This window comes from Lepidochelys kempii, chromosome 5, assembly GCF_965140265.1.
Source record: "Lepidochelys kempii isolate rLepKem1 chromosome 5, rLepKem1.hap2, whole genome shotgun sequence".
NCBI lineage: Eukaryota > Metazoa > Chordata > Testudines > Cheloniidae > Lepidochelys > Lepidochelys kempii.
Genome location: NC_133260.1, coordinates 54,032,119 through 54,055,344, shown reverse-complemented (window position 1 = coordinate 54,055,344; position 23,226 = coordinate 54,032,119). Strand labels below are relative to the sequence as shown.

The window sequence follows — 23,226 nt, the reverse complement described above, 5'->3', positions numbered from 1 at the left end:
TGTTTTCCAAGCATTGTACGTATAAAAATAATTATAAATATGTTCTAAAATTCAGTAAAGACAAAGACAGGTTTGGAATAATCAAAATGATATGTTGTTATAATTACCATAATTACCATTTTTGCATCAATTTGGAAGTCTGTGCCCCCACAGGTGTTCAAAAGTAGGTTTAGTGATTGATTTATACATACATATTTAATTTCTCTTTTTTTTTATTTCAAATGTTGTTCAGTGTACATTGACTTGACCCTGGAGGCTGCAAACAGCTGAATTAATAACATGGTCAAATTTTTATTATGGAGTTGTTTACAGAACATACATCGCTTACGGGAATCATTTTTTAAAAATGCAGACAAATGGAAATTATTTATTAAAACATTCTCCTGGGTTATGGATAATTGGAACATAGTTACACTAATGGCCATTTATAGCATATATTTAGGTTCCAAATGGTTAGCAAAATGTCTTATTCTAGCAGTTAAAGTAACTGTTGCCTCAAGGTTTGAATGTTTTCAACAATTGTTGTGTTTCTTTTCAGGGTATTAAATGTTTCCACTTGTATTTATTATTCTTGGAACTTTTTTTTTAATAAAAGGAACCATAAGCGTACCTCACACATATCAATTGTATTTGCAGTTTTTGCATTTTATAAAAGAGCTTATGATACAAAATATGGTATATCCATATGGACAGTTTTGCTAACATGGAATTAGTGGTAGCTTGCCTTTTGGGTAGACGCACTGATTTCAATTAATTGAAAGGTTCTATTCACTCAGCATGAGTAGGATATCATAATCTGGCCCATATTGTTCTAAGTCCTCTCTCTCTCTCTCTCTCTTTCTCTCTCTCAAATATAATTTGACAGCATTGAGAACAAGATGGCAGATCTCAGTGGTTTTATCCTGTAGTGACTTTCTTTTGCAATAAATTCCAAGGCTCCAGATAATAAAAGCAAAATCTGCCATTGTAGCAATAAAATTGAAAAGGTACTGACAGTTGTGATTATGGATATAATTGGTTGTCAGGTAAAAATAGGAAACAATAATTTCACCTTTCCTGGATGTACCATAAATGTATCCAAAATATCTGACCGTTACCAACATTAGTACTTCATACTCATATTAGTTTATAACCTTTGCATTAAAAAAAGGAAATGTCTTCCAGAGACCAAACGACTAATAGCAAAGTACTACATTCATTACAGTGAAAAAGAGAACATACATTCAAGCTTACCCTAACTTTGCTCCTTGGTGTAGTAGCACAGAAAGAGACACCATCAAAAAATACTGAGCAGCACTCGGCGGGTGGGGAGGAGGGGGGAGAGAACAGAAGAGAAAGAGTTTGGAACAAAACCAGAATCCTCCTGAGACTGGGACCAGCCTTTTCAGAAGAACCAATTTTGAGGATGTTCACAGGGTTTGGCCCAAAATGTATAAATATAAATAGTTCAAGGATGCTTTACTGAACTAAGCAAAACTTACTGATGTTTCCCTTTTTTCTACCATGGCCTGATAGCTTTATGATAGTCTTGATGTGAACTTATCCTGAGTGGGATAAGATTGCCATATTCTTTGAGAGTCCCCATAGATTTTTGCTTCCCATTACTGGTGATTTGTAACCTCCTGCTATCATTTTTCAGATGCTCAGTTATCTAACTTTTATTTACTATTTCAGGCAATCTACACAGTTCTAATGTCTTCCCCTGCCAACTGGCTTTCCAATGGTCCAATGTCTTAGGAAGAAAAACTAATGCCAGAAAATGGAGGAAAAGGGAACACAGTCTCCAAGGGAGACCTACTCTTGAGCCCCAAACAAAATTTGACACTTTATATGATGAATAAATTATAGATCTAAAACCCGTTAAAATATATATACATTCAATGTATATGTAAAGTGCTGATCATCTCCTTTCACATTAAGCCACTTGCAGGATCAGTCTGTAAATTGCCATTGGATCTCATTGCAAATTACACTGATTCCTAGTGGTGTTCACTTCTGACTCTTCATGGATCAAGGTGGTTTTTTACAAGGAAAAACATCAGCTTTTCATATTTACAAATGCACTATCTGCAGAATATATCTTCAGTAAATCTATAATAAATAAATTAAATGTTTCAAAGAGAAGGAAATGTGGGTTTTTTAGCTTTAGTTTTCAGTGAAGCACACTTTTAAATGGAAAACCTGTGAAAGCAAGAATAGTAACCCCTGCTGCTTCTGTCTGGCTTCTGCCATTTTAACTGCCAGTAATCTCTGTTTAAATCTACACTGAGCTCATCTAGAACTGCAAACTAAAGGGTACTGGAAAAAACGCATATTTAAAAATATGCCTTTCTTAACCATTGTAAGTAGTTAGAATGAAACCTCTGGAATATATTAATGTTTTCCCTGCAGTCAGGAATTACTGAAGCTTAAGCAACCTACGTGTGTGAAGAAAGTGTATTTTAGATTAATGACTGGAGTAAAATAGTCATCTTGTTTTTCTCAGCTAGAGGTCAGTAGCTTATTATATGTCTTATGGCAAGGCCACTTATACCAAGCATGAGCAGATTAATTTTTTTTTTAAATCACATTTTGAATGTGATTTTTAAATTACCTTCCGTGCAGTAGATAACCTAGACGCAACTGTAATGTCAAATGGTGGTCTAAAGATTGCATTTTTCTTGATAATATGTAAAGGGTCACACTTTTAAAGGAGCTTCAGTTCAGCTTTGAAATTTACACCCAGAATTTGGCGCTGTCAATCCTGATCAGAAATCGCAGGAACAATTAATTGCAGACAGAGATTATAATATTTAAATGTAGGCCCAATTTGTGGGCAAATCAAGTAGTTAGCAATATAAATGGTATAATTTACACTTCTAGTCAATCTCCTTATCAACTGATTGCAGAGGCTAATTGCAAGTGTGAAATGAGATGCTATTATATTTTTTAAAAAATTGGCCCATTTTCTGTAATAATTTTGCTTAATTTTCTTTCGTCAAATGTATAATTATTTTAATACTCATATTGATAGATTTATCACATTCTCTTTTTGCATAAAATACAGATTATGGACACATTTTAACAATATTTTACACATTTTCAAATTCAGTACTTGATTTGCTTATGTATAGTATAATAGTTAATACCAAAGCTGTGAGAATATTGGAGAACTTTTCAGGCACTCCGGTTTTTGTTTTTCAAAATTCTCCCGGTTTAAAAGTCCAGTGCATTGTTGATTAGTGACAACAGCAAATGTAAAGCAAAGTTTTTAAAAAAACATTTATTTTCATTTGGCATGTGGTATGGAAAGGGGTATCATATGTTATTAAGCACCAGATAGTTTTATGCCCAAAATTACTAAAAATATTTAGTCTAGAGAAACAAGAAATGGTATCCTGCTCTAATTATGCTTTTTATTGACAATTCAGGGATGCAGCTCCCTCTGTTGTAACTTAAGATATTAACAGTTTCTCCCATTAATCACTAAATGGTCAGATCACATATTCATGGAGAGGAGATGTGGGCTAAACATTGATAATCATAGAAATGATTATATTTAATTTATTTAAGATTCTTATTATTTGCTAATTGGCTTGTTTTAAGACAACTTCTTCACTGACTACTTTTTCTAATTAACTGATTTAAAACACTTTCTTTGGTTCCCTAGGATTTAGTTAAGATTGTTTATTTGATAAATTGTTTTACGTTATCAGTGATAACCTAGCAGAATCTACCTGTAAACAAAATTATTTTGCACACCCATGTACAGTTTCTATTTTCCTATGAGACATCAAGTCTGGGCTCATAATAATTTGGGGAAATAAGACATTGGTCACAATTTACCAAGAGAAAAGGGCCCTGTCATTTTAGTCACAGGGGTTTTTGCATACCTTCAATTAAGATTGCAATTAAAACCAAGCAAAATCATCACAATTACTAACCATGGCTATTTTATTGTTAAAGAAAGAAAAATACAGCATTAAACAAAACAACACAAATGACTAACTGGTTACTTCTGACAGTGTCTTTTGTGTGCTTCTTTGTGGAGAGCTTTCAACAAAGATTATACTTTCGAGAATTAACCCAGCCTTTGTTGGGGCACTTTTGTCACGGTAAGCCGAGACCAAGGTCTTATTTCTTAAAATTATTATGGGTCCAAATTCTATACCTTGGTAGTGCTTTTGGCTACTTCTGTCTTACTATGATGAAGTCTTGGTTGTCATCTGGGCTGGCAGGTTGCCTTTTATTGTTGCTGCTGTGTGTCTGTTCTCTTCTTTGTCTTCTTAGCTGTCTGTGGAAACTTGTTTGTAGAGATGCACAGGATGAGTTGAGGAGTGCTTGAACAGGGTAGCAGAGAGTGGGAGTGATGGGTGCTCACTTGAGAATTTTATACTCTTCTGCTTCCTATTTTCATAAAATTTCAGTCTTGTTTAGATTCATAGTTGATTGCTGTAATCATTTCACTGGCTCCATGCCTTCATGGGTTGTTTTTGATGATACCTTCAGGTCCTGAATATTCAGTATACTTCATGAATGTTCCGCATACTTCTAATTGCCTTTGTTCGCTTGTGGCTAGAAAGCCTCAGATAATCTTTAAAGTTATCGTTTTAAAAATTGTTTTTATTCAGTCCATTTTCTGAAATATTTCTTCAGTTTTATTAGGGTTTAACAGGAAATGAAATTCTACTTTTAAAAATTCCAAATACTCTTGCTCTTTATATAAAAGTTTTTAGTTAAATAGTCTTTGAAAATTAAATAATTAGCTTAAATAGTTATTAAAGAAGTTGATGATACTTCATAATTTTTGGAAAGTGATGTTTTTGTCTTCCTTAGTTGCATAAGGGGGTTGCTTATGTATTAATTAATTAATTCCCCATTAAGTTTATGTCCATCACTGGCAATCTTATTGTGCCACCGAAGCTTTTGGCATCCATGTGGATGCCGGACGTGTAGTGGCATTCCTTGTAGTGGCTTCAGAATTTGTAGGTCTTCCATTCTGATCTGTCCATACCAAGAAAACCACCGAAACTGAACCAGTGCTGGATTCAGCTTTAAATATCCTCATTTCTGATCTTGTTCTGCCACTTGATATGAAGCACCTGATGAAGATGACGGGAATCAAAACCATCAATCCAGTGTTCTTTAGCCTTCCTCAGCATCACTTCAGTACAATAGAGTTCGTATAAGCATAGTTCTCTAGATCTGCAGTTTCATAGCAAGTTTTATGTCACAGTGCCCTGACAGAGGCCACTGAAGGATCTGAAACCATGGCAGCAGCAGGCGCTACACAAGTGTCCACCGCTTTCAGGCATCCTCCATTACTATCTGTGATGCTTCCCAAATATTTGACAGTTGCCACCTGCTCAGTGTCCTGTGCAGACAGGTTAACACTGAGCTCGCTGTAATCTGGAGCTGGAGGCTGCTTCATGGTAATGGCCAGGAGCTTACTTTTATCTGGATTAATAAGCAGATCAAAGAGCTTCTTGCCTGACCAGACTGGCCATCAGCTTCAGCGATTCACCAAACAGCTAGCAATGTCATCAGTGTATTTGACATCTTGAAGTAGAATGGTATTCAGGTCAAGACCACAGGCAGCTGCTCCTCAGCTTATCCATCGATCAATCAGTGCAACATTGAACAATGATGGTAACAGAAGACAGCCTTGTCAAACTCCTTTGGAGATAGGAAACCTCACCATGTATCTGCCATTGACTCAAACACAGCTCTCTGTTCCATTATAGAGCTCTTCTATCAATTATGCTATGAACCTAGGGATTTTGATCCCACAAACTTGCTCAATGCATTGAATCAAAGGCCACAAGGAAGTCTATGAAGTGTTGCACATGCTTTCTGCATTCAGTTGCCTGTCTCAGTGCAGCAGTACTGAGCAGTCCTCTAGTCAGCCGTAGAACAACCAGCTCTAAAGCTGCACTGAGTATCCTGACCTTTGCCTCTAAGTGCATCACTGACTCAAGATATTAACATTGAAGTGAAGACTTTCTCTGTGACCAGCAACACAGTAATACCTCAGTAGTTGCTATATTCAGCCTTATCACCCTTTTTGAACAGAGGCAGAATATCCTCCTCCTTCCAGTCACTGGGGATTATAGTAGTGCTCCAAGTGGCCCTGGAAGAGCCTATGCAGCCATGGTTCAACAAGACTCTCATCTGCCTTCAGCAACTCATGGGTAATGTTACAAACCCCTGGTGCCTACCTAGACTTCAGCTAATGGACTGCAATCCAGATCTCTTCGTTGAAGGAAGGTGGCACTACTACACTTTCTGCCCCTCTTCAAATGGAAGAGGGACTGCAGACCACGAACAATTGAGGAGTGTCTTGAAATGATCTTCCTATCAATGTAACTGATCCTCCAGACTCTGGCTGATGCTACCCAACCGGATTCTTTACTGGACAAGCTGGTGCCACCTTCCCCTGTAAACACTGCGGGGTGCCAACGATGGACTATAAATAGAGTCAGCACCAAAATTTTCTTTTTAGCTAAATTTAATCCAAGCAAGGATGCATTTCCAATAGAGGGTCCATATCAGATATTTTGCTTAGCGTGGGAATATTGCAATAGGCAATATATTAACAGCAACCTTGTTTTGGGGACTGATTGTCAGTTTTTAGTCTCTCTTCTTTTCCCAGCATCGTAAATATAATGGTGCCTAGAATTTTTTTTTAAAAAATCTTGATTTTTATGACCAAGCCACCACTTTATTCTAATTTAGATTTATACCTGACATGTATTCCAGAAAGGTCTTCTGTGGGGAGTTAGAATTCATGGACACCTGTTTTTTCTGCACATTCACTGACACTCAACCACAAACATTCCCTCCCTCTGCAACTGCCTATTCAAAGGTTGCCTGAGGCTGATGTGCCCCATAAAACAGATACTAGCTCAGAGCTTGAGAATAAAGCATAAACTATTCACAATACGTTATTTAGATATAATTCAATTTTTTCCAGTTTATTTTGTATCTAGACATTTCTTCTAAATTATTAAGTTTTGTCATAAGGTTTAGCTTTTAAAAATATGAGTCATCTTACATTTTCAGTATTTAGATTTGTTGTTTGTGCCATAACAACATTGTTAACTCTACTGAAAATTTCAGTAACTGCTGAAAGCAAAGCAACTTAATTGTATACCCCAGTTATAGATAAAGGACACATTTTACGGTAAAACAACAACAACATCATTTTATTCAAGCAGAGCATCCCATGCTATATTTTCCAGGTTTTTAGTCTCATTTGAGTAGACTCCAATTATAAAATAAGTTGTCATACTGGACCTTTTTTGCACAATTTTAACAGCTGCTGAGTCCTGTTTTTCAGCTCTGAAGGGCTAGGATACACAGGAGCCAGATACACATTCAGTATACTCGCACATACTCTCTCACATAATTGCATGTGTCCTTGTTAGGGCAGCTGTCTTTCATGTTGTCATATTGTATGCCACTGCCAGATACGTTACATTTCACAAAGGCCAAGTTCTGCTACCATTACTCACACTAAATAATGCTTTAATCCATAAGGAGCCACACTGATCTCACTTGGACTACTTGCGGAGTAAACTACTCTTCAGCATGAGTAAGAGTGGTAGAATCTGGATAAAAGAACATGAAAAGTTATTAAATTAAGAAGTTTTAAAAAGTTCACCCACCCATAACAATTAAAGCACTGTATTACAAATTATTTTGTTGAAGTTTTTCTCATGTGGCTGACAGAAAATTTTGAGAGGTAATCAAACGTTGTGGAAGCCAGAACACAATTTGTCTTTCCTTCTTTTTCCCCAATAGAGGGCACAGGTCCTACGTCCATTGAAGTCAATAGAAAACTCCTTTTGACTTCAATGGTCTTTGGCTCACACACAGAGAATGATGTGAAAACAGTGGGAATGTGTCGAGGATGTGTGTAGGATGTTGTTCTGGTTGAAAATTTAAGTTTTTGAATATGTCAAACAGTGGTGCCATAATGGTCAATAGTCATTTGAAACAAACATTGACCAAAATTCTCAAGTTTGGTTGCCAAGAACATAAATCCATAACTGTGCATCTAAATATGATTTTCAGAAGAACTGTACACCCACAACTGCCAAAGAAGTCAGGAGGAGCTGTGAGTACTTGGCATTTCTGTAAATGAGGCCACTTTTTTTTTTTTTTAGGTGCATAAAGTTGCATTTCGTGGTCCAGCGTTCCACACCCAATTTTGAATACTTGGCCTTTGGATCACAAAGGTTGTTGAAGATAACCAAAAGCCATACTTTTGACTGTTAAAGTAGAGTCTTTGGGGATATTTGATAACTTAGATGTAAATTTCTTATTCCATCTATATCAGGGATCGGCAACGTTTGGCACGTGGCCCACCAGGGTAAGCCCCCGGTGGACCGGGCCGGTTTGTTTACCTGCCGTGTCTGCAGGTTCGGCCAATCGCAGCCTCCACTGGCTGCAGTTCGCCGCTCCAGGCCAATGGGGGCTGCGGGAAGCGGCGGCCAGCACATCCCTCGGCCTGCACCGCCTCTCGCTCACAAAAGCTTTATGCTCAAATAAATTTGTTAGACTGAATGCATCAGATGAAGTGAGCTATAGCTCACAAAAGCTTATGCTCAAATAAATTTGTTAGTCTCTAAGATCCCTGATCTATATTCTCAAGGTTTTGTGTTTCATATTAGTTTAGTTAGGTTGAGGTATAATTTTCCCACAATACATTTTCTATGAGATTATGGCAGCGCTAATGGAACAGCAAAGTAAATTTGCTGTGGGATCATTACCTTTTATGATGGCTTCATCCATAGTTGCTGCCAAAACCTCAGTCATTTAAAGACAAAAATCTTTCCCGAAAGGTATTTGCCTTGGTCCATCTCAACAAATTAATTGCTTGTCAATGGAACTTGAATGAAGATGATCTAAGATGAATTCCAGATTTGCCACACTTTAATGTGAACTAGCAAATCAAAAAATAGCCTTGGAGATGGCTTCTGTATAAGCTGCAAAATGTTCTGCACTCCAGACTTGAACATATTATTTTTGCTCCAAGTACAAGTAAACATGCCAATGAACTAGAAAAAGAACTTCCCGAACTCTTATTTCCCTATTGTTGGTCAATTACACTGTTCTCATCTAATTAAGAATTAGATGTCTTTCTGTTTTAATCTAATGCATCTTTCTTTTACCCCAATTTTGCATGGAGATCTGCATGGGTGGACCTACACACCAGCACAGACCCCTTTGTTTTCAGTGGGCTCCTCATTGGTGCAGGATTCTGCAGGTGCAAAGGTCCTTTCAGGATCAGACCTATAGTTCATTTTACCTTGTAATCTATATCTTCCACAGTAAAAAAACTAATTTTTTCATCAGCTCTGTGATGTGAAATTTTTGCAGTGTTTTTTGTACTTGATAACCATCAGCGCTGGGTAAAATATCTTGAAATTTCAACCAATATTTTGCAGAAAACTTTTTTAAAATTGCAAGAAAATATTATTTTTCATCTGTCTTCTATCATTGTTAGCTTATTTAATTCTTCAGTAGGGAGCAAAACTATAGGAGTAATGCTAGTACCATTGTTAGCTATAGTTTGAAAGTTTTGAGGCCTTTTTTGCCACAGTGCAACATTTGTTCATCAAGCTTGCCTTATACCATGTTACAATGCCACGAAAGAAACTTAAAGTCAGAAGCAATCTTGTTATCCCAACGCTCTAGCTGATTTATCTAATCAATACTGCATTCAGTCTATGAATGGTTTCCTATGATAAATATATTTTTCATAGCCCTTAGTGTTGTTTTCTCAGTAGTCTGTCTCTCTAGTCTAATGTAATCTATTTTAGCTACACATGCACTTGTAATGTGCCTATCTCTATAGTAACTAGGTTCCACTTTATAAGGCAAATTTATCTTCCATGAAGAGGATGGAAGGGAAGTTTACCATTCAAGTTTATCATATCAAGTTTATCTGTTTGCCAGAAGCTGGGAATGGGCGACAGGGGATGGATCACTTGATGATTACTTGTTCTGTTCATTCTCTCTAGGGCACCTGACCTTGGGCTCTGTCAGGAGACAGGGTACTGGGCTAGATGAACCTTTGGTTTGACCCAGTATGGCCATTCTTAGGTATTCAAGGTGCCAGATTGATAGAACTTCAAAAAAATGTTTTATGTTCAAGGGATATATACAGCATGGAAAGCAGTGTAGATTTTCTTATGCTATTTTGTAAATATTTTGCATGAACAGACCACGTTTAGGGCTGAGAGGGTAGCTTAGTCCCCCAGGCATTCAGTCTTTGGCATCTCTGTTAAAACTTCTTGTGCATACTACCGCGGTTAAGTTAACTTAAGTTACACTACTCCAGTTACGTGAATAACGTAACTGGAATCGATGTGGCTTAGGTCAACTTAGGTGTCTACGCTGCACTGTGTCAATAGGAAATGCTCTCCCATTGACTTTCATTACTCTTCTCAGAGAGGTGGAGTACCGGAATTAACCAGAAAGCGCTCTACTGTCGATTTAGGGGGTCTTCACTAGACACACTAAATCAACACATGCTGCATCCATTGCAGCAAAGCCAATCTATCTGTAAGTGTAGACATGGCCTGAGTGCAAGTTGTCGTAGGAGTACCTGTCCAGTAGGAATAGAACTAAAACCACTATTTCATTTTTTATAGGACACTGAAAAGCCAATAGATATTGCTTTTCAACCTTTTGCCCCGTGTTCAGGTGAACACAAAAAGAGAATTTGTCAAAGTTTGAAGGGAATGAAGAACTTCAAAATCTGCTGAAAATTCCCTCTCAAAATATCTTTCTCATCTTGCCAACAAAAAAACCAATCTTTAAAATGAACTTGTGGCTATTGTGACTTAAGAAAAAATACGACAGCGCTTTAACACAAACTAGAGACAATATATTGATGTATATATTGTTTTACCCTAGCTCAAAACAAAACAAAACAGAAACCCATCATATGTGAGCTGCACAGTATTCAGACTTTTTGACTCAGTCATAGCTTTTTTCACTAACCAATACCATTTTTTTCATTTCCTGACCGTTCTTTGACAGTAGAAGTTGAGATTTTGATCAACAGTGAATTTACAGCAAAATGGGTTGTATGTCCAAGATGTACTCACTAGTGATGAAATAAAATATCAACCCCTCTTCAGTAATGTCCTACTGTGTGAAACAATATGATTTAGCAAATTTATCTCAACATCCAATGTATGCCAAAAATGCTAAGTCAAAAAGGTATTTAATTTTAAAATGTTAGTAATTTTGATACAATTTTAGAGCAAGGCTGCAGATATTGGTTATGCAGCAGATTACCCCATGGGTAAGATCAGTCAACTGACTGAAGTTAATATCAAGACTCCCATTGATTTCAGTGGCTCCATGATTTCACGCATGGAGTGGACTGAAATATTTGCTTGATGTTTCAGTCTTATTTTTGCAGTTTAATATTAGGTGGATGAGAAAAAGGGCTGGGGGGAATTCAGGATGGGATTTTCAAAAGAGCCTAGGTGAATTCAGCGCTCAAGTACTATGTTGAGTCAATGGGACTTGTGTTCCTAAATCACTAAGGCACTTTTAAAAATCCCACCCTCCATGGCTAGCATTTAGCATTTGAACCCTAATATAAAGAGAAAAACTGCAATATAAAAAGAAAAAATGTGTGAAATATTTTAAACGTAATAGGAATTTTGTTATTAAATGTAATGGGAGCAGGATCAAGTTCTGTCAGAGTATCCTTGTATTTGAAAAGAATGATTAACGTGCACCTATCTTGCATGCAAGTTGAAACTTTTAAAATGATTACTAATAACTAATGATTAATGAGATGACTAGGCTAACCAGAGGGATGAATAATCCAACAGTCAGGATGCTAACCTCGTACTTCGTAAAGCCAGGTTCAATTCTCAGCACTGCCACAGACTCTTGTGTGACCTTAGGGCCATCGTTTAAAGGTATTTAAGTACCTAAACATACAGGTGGGAATTTAGTAGGATTTTCAGAAGTGCCCAGCACCTAACTCCTATTGATTTCAATGGGAGTAGGTACCTAGGTGCTTCTGAAAATCCTACTAAATGCCCACCTGTATCTTTAGGTGCCTAAATACCTTTAAAATCTAGCCCTTAGTCCAGAGGTGGGCAAACTGGCCTGCGGGACCATCCTGCTTGGCCCTTGAGCTCCCGGTCGGGGAGGCTAGCCCCCCGACCCTCCCCCGCAGCCTCAGCTCGCCACCCTCCCCCGCAGCCTCAGCTCGCTATGTTGCCAGCGCTCTGGGCAGTGGGCTGCAAACTCCTGCTGGGCATCACGGCTGCAAGAGCCGACAGGTGTAGTGTATTAAATTGCTCCCAGTAGGAATGTGCTACTCACAGAGCATCAGGACTGGCAGCCGTAAGTAGTACACCGAAAGCAGTCCATTCCAACAGGGAGCAATTTAATACACTACACCTGCCCTCCATACAGTTTCGGAACCCTAATGTGGCCCTCAGGCCAAAAGGTTTGCCCACCCCTGCCTTAGTCTCTATCTGCTGTTTCCCATCTGTGAAATGGGGAGGATAGTACTTCCCTGCCTTACAGAGGTGTTGTGAGGATAAATATATTATAGATTGTGAAACCCTCAGATATTATGGTAGAGGTGACCATGTAAGTACCATAAATAGAAATAAATATAACAATGGCTCATCCTGTAGATGGCTAAAGGTCAAATTTATCCCTGGAGTTAGTTAGCTCATTTCCCACTGACTTAACTGGTACTTTCACCTTCTTACTTCATTTGTGAATTTGGGGTAAACTTTCACCCTGCAATATTACTAAATTTTAATCCCTATTATCAAATTTCTCTTCTATACCTTGACTCAGTCCCCTCAGAAAGAACCAAGAGGCTCTTGACTCAAAAGGCCAAGTGACAAGACCTTAATAACTTCAGATACAGTTAAATTCTCCCATCAAAGCATTTTAAACCTGCCTCTCACAGTCCTCCTCCTGTTACTCAGCCCCAGGCTTGGTCCACCTTCTGCCTCTTCCCCTTGCCTTTGCCCTCCTTGCCTCTCCTACTTCTATGTCTATATTTCTGTATTCCTTCAGCCTCTGGACATGTTTTCTTATAAGTTTCCTGCTCTTTACAGAACACAATTACAGTTACAGTAAAGGGTGTCACAGAGCACATGTGCAGGATTGGAACATGTTAGCAGGAACACATACAGTGTGAACAGTGTGAACTTTAAGTTGGAATTGGGTTTGGTTTGTCTTCTGATTTTTGAACTATTGCGTTTGGCAATGCTGGCATTTGCCCGTTGGGCTGTACTACATCAGATTGCTGCATCACTTCTTGGGGTCCAGCCCCAGCTAGCCAGAGGTTCTGAAACTGTGGTTGATGAAATACTAGTGGCCCATGGAACACTTATAGTGGTCCACAAAGAGTTGGTTGGTCACATGATGCTGGTTCTCTACCTTATGTCCAACTGCGAAATCACATTCAAAGATGCTAGAAATACATTGCTTTCTTAATATTAATTTTTCATGTAGGCAATTGTAGTGCTGTAGTGGCCAGAGGGACATTATGAATAGGAAGAGAGACAGTCCAGCAATTGCAAGTAGGAGGGCAGAAAGTCCACACTATGGAAAATGTTTGTGAAGCCTTGCTCTAAGCAAAGCTAATGCAGTCATGCAACACTCCCCAATTGGCAAATTGACAATTATTTCAGCATGACATGTTTTCTGTTTCTGGTATCCGCGATAATTATAAAAAGCATTTTCCTGAATCTCAAAGGCGACAGTAAACTTACTAAAATACTGTTATATTAATTAATACTGTTATATCAACTAATTAATTCATTAAACTGTATTATTTATGCAATTATTGACCCGGTTCTTTTTGGAGACCTTTTTAAGCCTTGCAAGGAGTAGCTCCTAGCTGAGAAAAAGACTCTGCTGCAGTATTGGGAAATTGTCCTTTCATCAACTCTTTTTCTTCCCTGAGCTAGTATTCACCAAGGGCAATACAGGCAAAAATAATAATTTTTATTTCTTGCGTTCTAGGTTTTTCAGGGAAATTTTGACAATGACACACACAGAAAGAATGTCATTGACCCACCAATCTATGCACGGCACATAAGGATCCTCCCTTGGTCATGGTATGGCAGGATCACTTTACGGTCAGAGCTGTTGGGCTGCACAGAAGAGGACTGAAGAGCATCTCTGTCTGACAACACAATTCTCTATATTCCTAAAAGTATCTCTGTAGAAGAAACTGCAAAACCTGTAGGAAGTTGAATGGGTTTTTCATGAAAAAGTGCTCACTTTTTGGTAGGCCGCTAACTGTCTTTTGTAAGGAGGTCTAAGCCTGCCCTTTAAAGGATCCAACCTGATTCTGCCCTTTAAATCTGTTACAGTATTGTCCCGCTGGCTGTGCAATTACCTTTCTCGTTTTCTTCTGAGTTGTTCACACTAGTTGAAGTGTGTTAGGGAAAGAACAGCAGCATCCTTTTTACAAGGAAGGAGAAACGGCATGAAAAAGATCATTTGCAGCTTTAGAAACACTGGGCTGACACATTGTTTGCAAATCGCACTGTCATCTTACTTGCAAAAAGAGATACTGCAGCTTTTAGCAATAAGTTTTCTCTGGGATGACTGCATTATATTGTTTCCCTTGTGCCTATCAAACATTGTCAGTATTTATGACACACATTTGGGAAGATACTCTGTGGTATATGGTACTTGTGATGTTGCAAACTACCTTTCATTACTTTTATTTAAACTACAGAGTCCATGCAACTGCATTTTGTTTCCATTCAGTTTACTTTATGTTATGCATGCTGTGGACATAGTGGCTGTCTATTTTACATTAATCTCATTGCTAGCTAGCACTGTTTTCTTTAAAAGAACTGACCCGTTTGTATGTGGAACAAAATCTACTATCAGTATATTACGGAGTTAATGACTTTGTTAAAGCAAAGTTTAGGAATTCAGTTTGCAATTTGATTTTTCAAGAAGGCTGAGATTAGACACTGTGGACCAAATTCAAGGCCCAAGTACTTTTAGCATGGACACAGGTGCACATTTATGCTGCAAAAACAGCATTAATAGGTGCCCATATTCTGACTTGCTCAGGGGTGGGCATGCAATCTCCACAGAGCTGCCCAGGAGATTACTTATCCCAGAAGCCTCCTTAGTCTTAGTGACGGAGGGTGCATGTGGGATCAGGGAGTAGATGCTCACTTTTCCTAGCCCCAGCACTGCCCTGGTATGCTCCTTCTGTGGTGCTGGCCAGGAAGTTCCTGCAGAATGTGAACTCAACAGTGTCAGAGGAGCATGTCAATGTTGGGCTCTTCAGATCCCCTCCTGACTATAGCATGTCATTGAGCAATGTGAGGCCTGAATTTGTCCCTGTTCGTTCACTGTATGCCATTGTTGGCCCTTTTTGATCAAGTGCTATTCGAAGTTCAGGGCCCTGGCCCCTGGGGATGTTCCAGTTGGGAGTAAAAATTTATGTAGACATATTTTCTTTGACACAATCTTTCTTATTTAGAAGGAAAGTACAAGATCCTGCTTCTCCGAAGCCAGGAGGAATCAGAAACAATAGAATAGTTTCTTAGCTTACAACTCCAAGCCTCTTTAGCCAACACCACACCCACAAAACTCTCTCTCTCTCTCTCTCTAGCTTTTTTCCAGGGTTATACACTTTGTTCACAGGCTGCTGCTTGGCATTCTTCCATTTTGCCTCTGTCTCTGTTCTCTGTGCTCCCTTCCCTCACGCACACAGGCACTTCACCCAAACCAATACTCACATAGCCCTTTTATCTTGGTGAGGTGGAGGGATTGATTAATTTATCCTTACAGGTTATGCTAATTGAAGGGTGTATTCACACCCATCCACCTTGCTGGGCTTTTTTAACTAAGCCAATATCAAGATTTCATCCATTTTGATTACATTATTCACAGAATTACTTCCTTTTCTAGTCTCTCCGAAAATGTTACATTGTTTTAACAACATCCTGTTCAGATAGGACCCAGTTCTAAGGTATGGTCTGCAGGTGCATAAGAACAAAAGCTGCTGAACGGCTGCATGTCTGATGCATGGAGGAACAAACTCAGCCTATACAGGGGAATGCTGTAAGTGGGGCATGTCAGGAATATAGTCCACAGATAGCACATGACCCCAGAGCACTGTAAGAGGGGAGCGGCAGGCCACACCTACTATTCCCCCTCCTATTGTGTAGTAGCTGGATGCAGCTCAACTGCACATGTTCCAAGCGATGTGCGGGGTAGTGTCCATTATGTTAGTTCTCTGTGAAAGTTTCACATGAGCACATCCTTCTTGAAGTGTGTGAGGCAATGTATGGGTAGAGCATAAAACTGGGAATCAAGAGACCTCTGTTCAAATGCCAGCTCTGTTGCTTATTCATGCAGCCTTGGGCAAGTCACTTTACTTCTGCCTCAATTTCCCTAACAGTAAAAGGAGATGATGATACTCACCTTTGTGAAGCACTGAGTTCTTCAGATTAAAGATACATGCAAAGTAGTATTATGTTATTATTTTACTCTCAAATTCTTGGGGTGGGGAGGTGGTTTAATTATCTAAACTAACATTGTCTAGAACATTGGATAGTTGATTATTTTCACTACTTTAATTTCATAACATGCTGATATAGATATGTAGTCCTGCATGTTTTAAACAACTAATGCTGAATTTCTGTTTGTCACCATTACATTTTATTGAAGCTATAACATCATTGAGATATGAACCTGGGCCTGCTTCCCAGATATACAAGTAATTGTCCCATAATCCGCAAAGGGGGACATTTTACTTCAAAAGCAAAACAGTTTGAATTTCACAACCTGCATATAATCTCTCCTTCTCCACAAAGAGAAAAGTTCACTTTGAAAGACCTTAAAACTTTGTGGGGAATTTTTGAAACAAAAATGTGTTACTGATTTTTGGAGGTTTGCTTGACAGCACGTCTCCAATTACTTGAATTTTTAAAAACAAATAAAAATTACTTAACCCTTATGCTGTGTTTATACAAGTATTTATTTTGTAAGGCTTAGACATGGATTTTCAAAGATTTTAATTGAGTCCTCTAAAGGTAAAAGAAAATATGTGTAAGAAATGTTGAGGTCCTGTGCAACACTGCTAAGTTTTTGTTATTTTTTTTTTAAAATTTGTGCTGCATAACAAAAGCCACTAGACTGTTACCGTCTCGTCTGTAACTGTGTTAGCAGCATTCCTTAATGATGTATATATGGAGTGGTCTTCAATTGTAGTGAACAATTTTAAAGAGAAAGTCAATCATAATGGCATTTTGAAAGAGTAAAAACTGTTAGAAAATGGGGGACTGGTATATAGTTAAATTACATACTGCCCATGTTTTGCACTTTAGGGTCTTCACAAAAGAGTTGTTGGGTGGTAATGTTTGAATTTTTTCTGGCCTGATAGCTAAAGGGGGTCTCAATTTAGCCTCCTACTTTGTGAGCACTAATTTATACCTGCATTTAATTGTAGGTATAAATAATAGCATATAGACTTCTATCTGACTTTGCCCACTAAATGAGAGGCCATTTCTGAAAGTTAGTTCTCTAAGTCAGCAATTTGTTTTAGTGTTGTTTTTTAATTTAGTTGCCATGTTCATAAGTAATTTATATATGTTTACTAGTACTTTACATTTTTAAGTTTGGATTTGAACTTATCTATCTTGGCTCAGTGATTAATTATGTTTCAATTTCAAAAAAAGAAAAGGAGGCCTTGTGGCACCTTAGAGACTAACCAATTTATTTGAGCATAAGCCTTCGTGAGCTACACCCAATGAAGTGAGCTGTAGCTCACAAAAGCTTATGCTCAAATAAATTTGTTAGTCTCTAAGGTGCCACAAGGCCTCCTTTTCTTTTTGCGAATACAGACTAACACGGCTGCTACTCTGAAACATTTCAATTTCACTAGCACATAAAAAAACAATATTATGTTACAGAATTTAGACTTTTATCTTATTTCATAATATTTCAGAGTTGATTTTTTCCATCTGTTTGTTTTTGTCAGCCTTCCTCAATTCATTCTTCAGAGCCTGAAGAGAAAGTTCAATACATTGTGACAGTGCTCTGTGATGATTTATTAATGAATCATATATGATGCATTTACCTTTTCAAATGCTGTATTGGGGATTTTTCTAGTGACATCATTTGATTTTTAGTTCCCGGAAAACTTTCTTTAAACTGCATTGTACAACCATCGAGCCAAATTTTGCTCCAAGTGATAGCTGTATAAAACTGAAATAACTTCATTGACTCATATGAAGTTACTTCAGATTTAACATAGCAACTGAGAGCCAGGTTTGGCCCATCATTTATGAATTTTTTCTTTTAACTTTTTTTTTTACCCCTTTATCTGCATAAAATTAATTGACACTAAGGAACATATTCTACCCTGATTCTACCATTTGCCCCTCTTAAAAGCAATGGGAGTTCCATACACACAAGGAGCAGAGAATATGTCTTTCTAAAAAAGGTTGGAAAAACATTCTGAAACAATCCTTAATTTTTATATAGATTGTAACAATGACACCGAACTGGAGTGCAATTGTTCTCTTAATTAAATTTCACCCTGAAGCAGTTAAATATTTGTAGGCTGGCTTCACCTTTGTATAGCTCTATGATGTGCTATATAGCCTGAGAAATAAAACAAGGCACAAAGCTTAGTTTGATCTATGTTCTATTAAGGGCTTATCACGTCAACTGATTCTGATTTTTAGGTTGACTTTCTCTTTCGGAATGACTGCATACAAATTAGTGTGAGTTTTGAAGACTAGGGATACTAATGAGTGTATCTTTGCTATACAACAAATATGAAATATAATATTCAGTGCTGGCTTCTGATGTGTCAGTAAGTACAAAAGTAACTCAGACACAATGACCTTTGCAACCTTTGAAGCTGTGTAACATTCAAATGTTTTTGTATATACTTTAATCATGTAGGATGATGTAAAACCAGTATGACCTTGTCTAGTCTTCAAACTTAACAATAAAACTTTTGAAAAATGAGTACATTTTGGAAGCGTTTATAATGAAATACCTTGAAGAAGACTCAAGTTTTCTCAGTGTGAATGCAGAATACAGATATGATATGGTATTGTGTTGAATTTGGTCTTTGGCTCTTTGTGGCAGGTAAGTTTGTTTTTGGTGCAACCAACTATTGTCTAAAAATACTTCATTATTTTACATAAAAAATGCAAAAGTGCAAGGGAGACTAAAAATTGCGTATCTTACTGCTGTTCGGATGGGCATCGGAAATGTATAGGCACCATCTAGTGTCCTATAAATCAAATTTTAATAGATATGTGTCAATCATTCCCCCTCACTTTCCCATCCATGCGTTAGTGAAATGGTAAGAATATAAAGATACTGACAAGAGTGTTCAGTCAAAACTCAAATATAATCTGAATGGAAATGTTTCTAGTGTTCAAAAAAGTTTAGTGGACCATATCATTTATGCTTCCGCCTGAGAATGGGAGTAGAAAATGTCAAAATACTTTGAGAAAAGCTGTTCTCTACTAATTTTGTACATTTAAAAGATTCAGCTGAAGTATCAAATTCAGGTGTGTTTATTCTAGCTGAAGTGAACCTTCAAACTTTGGCCATTTACCCACCTCTACCTACAGACATATACTTCTATACAAATGTGCTTTGTTTTAATGTATTGCAGTGGATGAAGAGATTTCTGTGGAAGGAAATACAAGCCATAATATGCTACATACAGAGAACAATTATGTTACCTCTGTTACAAACTTACAGTCGGAACACTAATAGCATAATAATCTTTCAGTAGAAAGGTCTTCCACTATATTGGTGTTGTGATGGCTTACCGGCAATATATCACTATCAATATTCAAAAATGAGCAAGAAAGTAGGTGCATACAGGAAAGAATATATAATGTAATACTTACCATATTAAATCTATTTGGCTTTTCATTATAAACTACATCTTTTCAGGAATGTGAAACATAAACTTTATGTCATAATGACAGGTTTCAGAGTAGCAGCCGTGTTAGTCTGTATCCATAAAAAGAAAAGGAGGACTTGTGGCACCTTAGAGACTAACACATTTATTTGAGCATAAGGTTTCATGAGCTACAGCTCACTTCATCAGATGCATACAGTGGAAAATATAGCGGGGAGATTTTATATACACAGAGAACATGAAACAATCGGTGTTACCATACAGACTGTAAAAAGAAAAGGAGTACTTGTGGCACCTTAGAGACTAACCAATTTATTTGAGTATAAGCTTTCATCAATTGCATCCGATGAAGAGCTCACTTCATCGGATGCAACTGATGAAAGCTTATGCTCAGATAAATTGGTTAGTCTCTAAGGTGCCACAAGTACTCCTGTTCTTTTTGCGAATACAGACTAACACAGCTGCTACTCTGAAACCATACAGACTGTAACAAGAGTGATCAGGAAAGATGAGCTATTACCAGTAGGAGAGCGGGGGGGGGGGGGGGGATCTTTTGTAGTGATAATCAAGGTGGGCCATTTCCAGCAGTTTACAAGACTGCATCCACTCCTAGTCTTTATTCAAGCCTAAGTTAATTGTATCCAGTTTGCAAATTAATTCCAATTCAGCAGTCTCTCATTGGAGTCTGTTTTTGAAGTTTTTTTGCTGAAGAATTGCCACTTTTAGGTCTGTAATCGAGTGACCAAAGAGATTGAAGTGTTCTCCGACTGGTTTTTGAATGTTATAATTCTTGATGTCTGATTTGTGTCCATTTATTCTTTTACGTAGAGACTGTCCAGTTTGTCCAATGTACATGGCAGAGGGGCATTGCTGGCACATGATGGCATATACCACTTAGGCTTGAATAAAGACTGGGAGTGGATGTGTCATTACGCAAAGTAAAACTATTTCTCCTTGTTTATTTCCCCTCCTACAGTCCTTGTAAACTGCTACAGATGGCCCACCTTGATTATCACTACAAAAGGTCCCCCCCCCGCCCACCTCTACCCCTCCTGCTCTCCTGCTGGTAATAGCTCACCTTTCCTGATCACTCTTGTTACAGTCTGTATGATAACACCCATTGTTTCATGTTCTCTGTGTATATAAAATCTCCCCACTGTATTTTCCACTGAATGCATCTGATGAAGTGAGCTGTAGCTCCGGAAAGCTTATGCTCTAATAAATTTGTTAGTCTCTAAGGTGCCACAAGTACTCCTTTTCTTTTTATGTCATAAAGCATGCTCCTTCAGAACTGAGAAGTGGAAGACTTTTTGTACCTCCTCATGGGGTGTTAAATGAAGGTAATGACAGAAAATAATGCATAATCCTTTTTAGAAAAATAATGCTTTACCACTGTCCATCCTGGTATACATGTGGCTAATACACCTGAGAGATTAACATGAAAGTCAGCATACTATTTCATTATGAAAAATGTAGCCTTCAGTACCTATGTTGGTAAAGACAAAAATATGTATTTGAATCTTTATATAAAAACAACAGGCATGTACTTTGATCAGATAAGTCTCATAATATCTGGGGTGTGGGGAAAACATAAATGGGATAGTGATAGCAGGACTTCGCTCAACACACTTCCACCTCTTTTTTACAAAGGTTTTTGTTTTGAAATACACTTTACAGTGCAGGAAAAGGTGATGAAGTGATACTGTCAAGTCAGTAATATAAAGTGAGAGAGACATACATGTTATCATTTTTATACATTTTCTTTGTATATCTTTACACCCAAATTATTCTTTGATCTATACCAGGACCAGCAGTTGGTGGAGAGTTAGAGAAATGCTTGAGTAAAACCATTATTTCAAATGCAAGAATGTGGAAATATTCTTTGGTCTTATAAGTTAACTTTGTAAGACTGTACATGAGCAGAACACAATTTATCACATATATATTAATAGGCTTTAGAAACATCCTCTCAGTATAAATTAGAGGCAAGACTAACCCAATATAATAGCATAACCAAGAGAACTGCCCTAGTGCAGTCTGTTCATCATGTTAATACTCCTGACGCTGTCTTCTTTGCTGCCCTAACAGCTGATACATCATGGTTATCTGAGGTTTTGCATCAGGCAATAGGTCAGTGAACAGGTTTCTCATCTTCACTTGACTAGATAAAGAAAATCAGCCTTCAAAAGATGGTATAAAAGGTCACTAAACATTTCCATCAGACTGGAAAATCAAAAGCAGAATAAAAGGAACATCCTGAACTGTATTGAGATTCTGGGTCACTGCAAGAGGTCATTCTAGAAACTGTGGTATGGAATGGTATTTTCTATTGTCTTGATCACAATAAATGCATTTAAGCACATAAACCGTCAGACGTAAAATACATGAGCTTAATATTGAAGGAGAGCAGGGGGTGGGGATGGGAAGGGATGTTGTTCAAAGATGCTAAAACAGTGAAACAGTTCAACCTTATGAAAAAATATTAAACAGTGCTGCTTGAGTTGTGTGGTGTATACTGTAAATGTCAGCCACACAAAAAGTAGACCTTCTCTGGGGGTTAATTTCTCTCTCTTTCTCTCTCATACACACACACACACACACACACACTTACTTTGAATCTTTTTTGCTTACTTGTTTCCATTACATGGGTCCATCCTATTTTTCCTTTGAAGTACATTCCCTTTTGCCTTTTTCAACTTGCAAAACTAGTGTCCTTATGTTATGTGACCCACATTAATTGACAAATATCAGGTTACAACTTGATTAGAAGAGGCCTTTGACACATTACCTTGGACAAAGCTATTAAAACCTGTTATTGGTGTTGAATAGGGCCATATATATGCATGTTCTGTAGACTTATACTGTACAGTTTTCATGAATGGGAAAAGCAAACAGGAAGCATATGGGGCTGTTCCCTTCAACTCCTTTCCCTTCCCTTTTCTTTCCATTTAGCTTATCCACTCCTAAGTAAACCCATCCTAAAAATGCAGGGAGAAATATGTGAAATTTTAGCTAGGGCTCATTAGTGCTGCGTATTATTAAGGTACGGCCACAAGTCCCATTATAAAACCCAGTTGCTTCTCTGTCTGAGCTGAAATTTTACATGGCAGATATCTGCCTCAGGCTGAATTTTTGTTTATTTTCGGTGTGGAAATGGTTCAGCTGTTTCCTAGACCAAAGCTGGAAAAAAGTATATTGTTTGCTTGTTTGCTCATGCTAAAAAAGTTCTGGTGACATTTTCTTTGCCCAATGCTGTATCAGGGACTTGAAATTTGGCAGGCGGGTGGCCTTTTTGTCAGGAATGTGCC

General features: G+C 37.8%; 1 protein-coding gene across 1 annotated transcript in view; it reads left to right on the top strand.

Moving 5' to 3' along the window:
• EDIL3 (EGF like repeats and discoidin domains 3) overlaps positions 1-17,767 on the top strand; it is a 392,377-nt gene extending 374,610 nt beyond the window's left edge. Inside the window, exon 11 of the mRNA XM_073344422.1 lies at positions 14,011-17,767. Within this exon, the coding sequence (XP_073200523.1) occupies positions 14,011-14,160 (150 nt within the window). The 3' untranslated portion in view covers positions 14,161-17,767. The remainder of the gene's footprint in view (positions 1-14,010) is intronic.
• Positions 17,768-23,226: the final 5,459 nt, after the last annotated feature.